The following is a 7,918-nucleotide window of genomic DNA, read 5'->3' on the forward strand; positions in this document are numbered from 1 at the left end:
CTATGCAAACAATTATGATCCGACTGAAACCCGAGCAAACCAACATAAATTGAAGGAAACGGGTCGGGTTTAAATGGTCCACGGGTCAACGAGTTGAATTTATCAGTTTCACATGGATATTGCTGGGCGGGTGCGGGTGTGAATTATTCAATCTACAGATACCCAGGCCCGACCGACTGCATAACTTAATCAATGATAATAGTGTTTTACTCTGTCCAATCATAACTTTTAAGAGGCAAATCTGTTAACCTATAACACCTACATGTACTTAATGTTCATTGAGACCCACAAAAAACCCACTTCCCCTTAAGTGATAAGACCAATCACTGACCCAAAATTTATCTGCAAGACACGTTTTCTATCCTTTGGCATATTTCCATTTCATAAATGTTAAATATTTTTATATTATTATATTAATAATTAAAAAGTACTATTATTCATGAATAATTATCAACTTGCATTTTCATGGTGTTCTTTCTTCTTCTAAAGTCATTCAAGTAGAGACTACTCTACTAGCAACAACACCACGCCACCATTGTCACCTGTTTTGACCATGAAATCCACTATAGCATGCAGTTAAGTTACGATTTTTTCATCTCTTGCATACTCCATAGTCATTCTTCTCTCTTCTGTTAAGATTTTTGACAAATATAGTAAACAATAAATAGCGAGCAACCTTCTTCTTCTTCTTCTTCTTCTTCTTCTTCTTCTTCTTCTTCTTCTTCTTCTTCTTCTTCTGTTTCTTTCATGATTTTTCTGAAGTAGAAAAAAAAAACACAAAATGATCTAGTTTACCCGAACAGATCCGTCCGATCTATCCGACACCCGACCTGTCCACCACCCGACAAAACCGTGCTTGTAATCGGTCGGTGATGGGTGGACTTTTGCCTTCAATGGGTATCATCCGTTTTGCTTTTTCTGGCCCGAATCCGACCATAACCGCCCGATGCCCAGCCCTAACGAGGAGTGGACGGAGTTCGAATCCCGAATTCCACATTTTTTCGTATTTAAATATGTGAGAGTCTAGCCACTAGGTTACTTAACCAAAAAAAAAAAAAAGTTGTCATGTTCAATTTCTTATTTTTTAGCCGATTAAACGCAAAAAAAAAAAAAAAAAAACTTTAACCGAAACTGTTAAATATTAATTGCCCTGAGCTGGACAGAAGAGAAGGCGATGAAATTTTCGTTGATGGTGGATTTGAGAGGTTTGTGATTATTGGGAGGAGAGTGATAATCGTTATCAATGTGAGAACAGAAACCAACAATCTCTTTCCTTCCGCACTCTCATCACTTGCAATTCCTTTGACATGTCTAATACAGCTGATTTTGCTGTATTTCATTATTTTCTTTTGGCTAAATGTCAAAATTATTATTTTATTTTTAATGAATGTTTCAAATTCACTCTATGCAGCAATGTATGCAAAACATCCTTACGGTTGGTTCTCTTGGCAAAAAGGGAATGGTGAAAATTTATCAGCAGCTAACAAAGCTTGGTCAAGGTGGTTTTGGTTCAGTTTATAAGGTAAATCTTCTTTAGCATTGGTTTTAGTGCAGTAGTATACTAATATGAATTTTGAAAATTTAAACATACATATCTTAATTATCTTTTGTTTTCACAACTAGTTGCACTAGTCACAATAGTTGCTCTACAATAGGCTGAAGTGAGAGATCATGAAAATGAGTGACCATGTCTTCATCTAAAAACTTTAAGACATTCTGCATAAGTGTCCACACTTGTATTTTACACATAGGCTCTGCTTGGGAAGACAAATAAGCTAGCTTATAGCTTATAAGTTAAATAATGATTAAACATTTTTTTTTTATGTCATTTCATACTTAGAAGTTAGTTCAACAGTTAATTTTACCAAACACTACAAATTCAATCAGCTAGCTTATCCGCTATAAGCTAGCTTATCAGCTATCCGCTATATTTTAACAGACTCATACTTGTTTCTCAACAACCTCTTGGATTGTCTTCGTTGATTTAGATGGTTTGATATGCTTGAGAGGAGAATACTCTTAGCCTGTTATTATGTATATACAAGTGAATACATTTAAATCTATCATCAAGCATCTGGACTATAGGGATGAATACAACTAAAAAAGACCAATCTTATATATAGATTTTCTCAACAGAATATAACTTAAATCTATGCATATCTTAAGATTCTAAACATCTAAACTCAATTCATGAGCAAAAAATTTACAAAACTGATTAAGGTAGTTTTTAGCGAGCACTGATGGTAGTTTCTGTTAATTCAATTATCGAAGATCCTCCTCCTGATGTTGATGACTCTTGCAAATCTTGGTTTCCATTGAATAAGAATGCTGGTTTTTGAGGTTGGCAAACAGGTGTTTCATTGCATAGCATGAACACAACTTCTGACATTGTTGGTCTATTCATGGCATTTTCTTGCACACACAAAAGTCCAATTTGAATGCATCTCAGAACTATAGCAGGAGGATAAGACTGATTTAGTGTTGAATCAACTGTGTCCAATGCCCTTCCTTCTGTCCATAGTGTCCACACCTACAAATGCACAACACAGTCTTTAAATAAATACATCATACTATTGTTGGCCAGTTTTAATGCTAACTCTCTTTTTTTTATAACTTACATGACCAATTAAATTTGGGGAGGCTCTTCCTATTTCACAATGTGTGTTTCTTTGGCCAGCAATAATCTCCAGTAGTAAGACACCATAACTGAAGACATCAGATTTTGTTGAGTACCGTCCTTCCATTGCATATTCTGGTGACATATATCCACTGCGATTATACAAAATGGTTTGTGTTTATCATAAAAATTACATATCCATCTCTATAATTTTGGTTATTATGACGGTGTAACACATACTATGTTCCGACCAATCTTTTTGTTCTTGCTTGGATTTCATCTTCTCCAAATATTCTAGCCATACCAAAATCTGAGATTTTGGGAATCATTGCAGCATCAAGGAGAACATTGCTGGCTTTTAGATCTCTATGAATTATTTTCAGCCTCGAATCTTGATGTAGATATAAAACACCTCGCGCAATCCCGCAAATAATATCAAAACGCTTAACCCAATCCAATGAAGACCTTTGGTTTTGATCTGATTTGACAGTTTAAGTTTACATAAATTGGAAAAGAGAAATAAAATTCTATTTGATTTACTTCATTATTAAATATAGGATAATTTGATTTATATATTAGGAAGACAGGAAGCCATTATTTCTACTTTACTATGAAAATATAGAACTTGGAAAATTGACAAGGAATATAGGAAATTAGATAATCTGCTGGATCATCAATCATCTTGTGCCTGACAAGGAGTATAGAAACATTTGCAAATTTCTTGTCATTATTTGAAAACATCTGCGACTGCAACGCATGTTTTAGTGAAAGGCTTAAAGTTTGATGACATATCCAGATAATTGTTGTAGACCTAATTTCCTAATAGATACTATTTTAAAAAGAATAGAAATAGGTTTAACTAAATTGCATTATTAGCTTAAAAAATTGAAGGGATGTTTCCTATTTACAATTATGTGAATTTTTGGTTTGTTTTATTGAGTAGCTAAGGCTAGATTTAGGATATGATCTTCATGTAGAAGCCTCTGAAATGAAGAAAGGTAAATGGAGTATTCCAATAGGGTTTTGAATCTTTGATCAGGGGCTCTAAATGGACTATTCCAATAGGGCAGCTTGGTTCTTGATAGTATCAAACTTGTCTTAGGTTTAGCTATCTAAACATGAAAATGAATTACTACTACCTCAATTCAGTTACTATGCTGTATGCTTGACTAAACACAATGAGTGAGTAAGAGAGATGCATACCGAATATAAAGAAGTCTAAGCTTTTGTTTGGTAGGTATTCGTAAACTAGCATCCTTTCTTCGTTTTCAAAGCTACAACCAAGTAACCTCACTAGATTTCTGTGTTGGAGTTTAACTAAAAGTGTAACTTCATTTTTAAACTCTTCTTTGCCTTGACCTGAATCTTTGGACAATCTTTTCACTGCTATCACTTGTCCATTAACCAAGCAACCCTGAAATATTAACCAGTTAAATCCCATTTCACTATTTTTTCCATAATGTGATTGAATTGAATATAAAGAGGTGTCAATATAGAGTTTCACTCACCTTGTAGACAGAGCCAAATCCACCTTGTCCAAGCTTATTCTCATGACCACAATTTCTTGTCGCTGTCATTATCGTTTTATAGCTGAAAAGGGGTAGATTTGGATGTGTGTTGCTTTGAGCATCATTCTCTTCTTCAGAGGAATCTTGGTTTAATTGCCGCATCATTTTATCTGAAGTTACAAAATGACATGAGGTAAGATTTCACATTATCTGTGTGGCTTATGTTCCTAAATAAGAGGGGAGTGATCGATTGTGGTGGATAATCTGTTGGGGGGGGGGGGGGGGGGGGGGGGGGGGGGGGGTGTGGCATGGTAAGAGACTGTTCAACATTTGTTTTATGAATGATCAATCTTCTCGAGTGTATGGTATGCAATATTCAATCGGTTAGGAACTTAGGTGTTCATTCTATACAACATAACAATATTTGATTTGCTGGATTGCTAAGCGGTTGCAAGTCATGTAGGAATATGTTGGCTTGTGTGTGATTTGCTAGCTTATGGGTGATTTGGGAGGAGCAAAATGGTGCGGTATTTTGTCATATGGAAACGTCGATTGAAAGTTTAGTGGGTGAAATAAAGATTACAGTGTGGAAATGGTTGAAAATGAAAACTAAAGGCTTTAATTACCAAATTTTGCAATGGTGTTTGAATCCCAAAGTATGTCTCGGCTTGTATGGAGAAGATTGAATTGGTGCTGCTATGTATGGGTTACGAAAATGGTATATAAGGATAAAATTGTTTCTGTCAGTAGGAATCAAAGGATCTTGTGTCAGCAAGAACAAGAAACTGAGAGCTGGACTTGGAGCTGAATATATATTGGGAGATGGTGTGATTCTTCTATGTCCATGATTTGGGGCTGCTGTTGAACTATTTTTTGTGGTTCTTAGTGCTGGTTTTTCTATTGGATTTTCTGGTATTTGCGACTAACGGTTGGTGATTTCGGGTTGTTTTGGAACTACCCTTTTGGCTCCTACCGCTGGCTTTTCATGGTATTTATGCTTTGCTGATTTTGTTGATGGAGGAACGTGTTGGTTGCTGCTCTGGTTTGGTGTTGAGGTGATTCTCAAGGTTGTAGAAATGAACAATCATAGCAAGACAAAAATATAGTTGGTCAATTTTGGAAATGAACAAAAATGGTAAATCACATACCCTTTCTTTTTCTCCTCCACATGCAATACACCCAGGAGAGAAGGAGGACAACTGAAACTATAAAAGCTACCAGAATTGCAGCCAGCCTCTTTTTATCAAGGAATCCTTTGCTTTTTTTGTAGTAATTGGCTGATAAGAATAAACAGGTCAAAAGACGTTCAAACTACACATAAGCCGGTATCAAATTTAGAAGAAAAAAGAAACAAATTAGGAGAATATGTTACCAAGTTCAACTTTATCGACTCGTAAAAATAAATCTTGGCCTTGATCACTAAGTTTTTGAATGTCCATTAGATCCCCATACCATGTCAAACATCCACTTCCACCATTTTTCACATCAGCAACTGCATAGGCCGTACAAGAGCAGTTTTTGAAGCATTCTGTCTTACATTCTTCCAAACTCAAACCACCTTTAGCAATTGCCATAGATGTATCAGGAACTTTCAAGCTTACAACTTTCACAAACCCTTCTCCATTCCCACAAACAGATTCACCTTTCTTTCTTACACACCCTCCTGACCCATCTCTACTTTCATACCAATCACGTGGAAATTTCGGTTCAAAACCAAGTAAACAAGTACACTTAAAGTCGTCAAAATTCGAAGAGTCACAATTACTGTTTGATCCACATGTTCCATAGCTATCACATTGGTCTGTTGGTTCAGACCAGTGCCGGATCCATCGAGTCTTTTGATTGTCCCACGAGAATGTTTGTGTGAAACCAGATTGCTGAACCACTATCCTAGTAATGACAGACTTATCAAACATGTTATATGAGAGTGCTACATAGTTGTCATATTCAACGAAAGAAACGTTAGAAATGGCCATATCTCGTTTCAAATTAGGTAGACCTACGAATAATGCACCGTTCCAATGTCCAGCACGCCACCAAGGAAGATCATGGTTGTACATAAACAACTGAGGTTTGCCAATGGTGCTGAATTTTGCTGTGAATGCACCCGTTCCAGGGTCATCATCTGTCTTCCAGGATTGAAGGAACCAACTTTGATTTGTTTTTCTATCAAAACCAAGCCTTTGATATGGAAGCAAGGTGTCTGTGGGATGACCAAAGCTTTCCCATAATACAGTTTTGGTGTTGTTTATCATAAGAACAAGGTTTGCTATATCCGATAGTTGAGCTATAACAACACTAGTGCTATTTCTTTGTGATTGTGGTAATGAAACATTGGTAGACCAAATGGGAACGGTGCTACTAAGGTTACGGTGGAGTACTAGGTTTCCATTTGGACTGATAGATAGAATTCCAGAAGTGTCATTGATCGGATTATCTCTGTTTGCAACCCAAACAACAGTTTGGATTGGCAAATTGTTGTACCAAATTCCTACATAGCGAGAGGTGGACTTTCCTGGAGAGAAGAATCCGAGAGCAAACGTTTTAGATTTAGAAATCAGAAGCTCACCATCTCTTATGGGTTTGTGAGTAGATATGGTATCAGAAGAACAAGAGCAAAAATAGAAGGTGATAAGTACTAGAATCAAAGAGTTATGTAATACTAACAACTTTTGTTTAGGATTTTGGGTTGTGACAAGGTAGAAAAGATTTTTAATAGAGTCCATTGAGTTCCTCTTTCATACACCTATTGCATTTTATGATGAGAAAATTTAAATATTCATACTGACACATATTTTACTCTTCTTCAGCACACAGCGACATGACTAACTTATATACATTTGAAGACACCATTTCTCTTTTGCCGCGTCACTATTATGTCTTGTCGTTGAATGGACCAGCCACATGTAACACGAAAGTTGGAAATAAAATCAATGAAGAAAAGTAAGAACTAGCTAGGAACTCAAAATCAATGATGTAGACCTGTAATGTGTTCTCATAGACAAATTTGGTTAAAAACCAAAAGTCATCTCCTCAAAGCTCTTATTACTACAAAAGAACAGGTTTTATAGGTGGTTTGGATGAAGATTCTCATCACACTAATGTTCATAAAGCCTTCATTGCACTTTCCTGCTACCATTTCAATTAGTACAAACCACACACCTTGCATCTTCACATTTGTCAAAAACAAACCAAAGATCTTTCCTCAAATTAGATTTCAACTCAACATAAAAATGTACACACGTGCCAAAGAGTTCATATGCTGAATATGCAACAATTCAAGTAAAAGACAAAATTTGAACATGTCAATTTCAAAGTCATTCACACACAAAAAATTGTCAAGAGTTTACACCATTTGAGGTTGAAAAACCAAACTTGTACAATGACATCAGTGTGATGAAAATTGAAATAAACAAAACATGTTGGATTAGAATAATTTACCATCACAAACCAAAAAGTCAAATTCAACAAGAACCCAATTACAAGACTCATAAAAGAAAGAAGCAGAAAATTCAAATCCAAAGATGAAATAGATAAAACTTTCAAGTAGTCTCACACACGTAAAATGTGAACGTGGCCGATCCCGACTATTTGAAGGCCCCATCCCAAATGTTAAAAATTGACCATTAATAAAAAATGCAAAAAAATCCAAAAAAATAATAACCATCATTTAAATTATAAATAACATCAATAACATAAAAAATCTCGAAAAAAAATCAATAATGTTGCTATTTTATTTTCTTTTAATCTTTGAGAGTTCAAATGGTTATTGCTATTCAGAAAATCACTTTAT

At 35.5% G+C, this 7,918-nt stretch overlaps 1 protein-coding gene and 1 long non-coding RNA gene across 2 annotated transcripts; one reads left to right on the forward strand and one right to left on the reverse strand.

Moving 5' to 3' along the window:
- Positions 1-922: 922 nt before the first annotated feature.
- On the forward strand, positions 923-7,022 carry LOC123918165. The gene is made up of 3 exons (XR_006812709.1): positions 923-1,245; positions 1,412-1,522; positions 6,936-7,022. It is a non-coding gene; the product is annotated as an uncharacterized LOC123918165 (long non-coding RNA).
- LOC123918163 (G-type lectin S-receptor-like serine/threonine-protein kinase RKS1) lies at positions 2,018-7,776 on the reverse strand. Its single transcript, XM_045970138.1, has 7 exons — positions 5,498-7,776; positions 5,274-5,402; positions 4,126-4,295; positions 3,821-4,031; positions 2,858-3,095; positions 2,619-2,769; positions 2,018-2,530 (listed from the first exon to the last, which is right to left on the reverse strand). The coding sequence occupies exons 1-7, from the start codon at positions 6,849-6,851 to the stop codon at positions 2,228-2,230; spliced, it is 2,556 nt and encodes an 851-aa protein (XP_045826094.1). The 5' UTR covers positions 6,852-7,776; the 3' UTR covers positions 2,018-2,227.
- Between the last annotated feature and the right edge of the window lie 142 nt (positions 7,777-7,918).

Source organism: Trifolium pratense, linkage group LG3, assembly GCF_020283565.1.
Source record: "Trifolium pratense cultivar HEN17-A07 linkage group LG3, ARS_RC_1.1, whole genome shotgun sequence".
Lineage (NCBI taxonomy): Eukaryota > Viridiplantae > Streptophyta > Magnoliopsida > Fabales > Fabaceae > Trifolium > Trifolium pratense.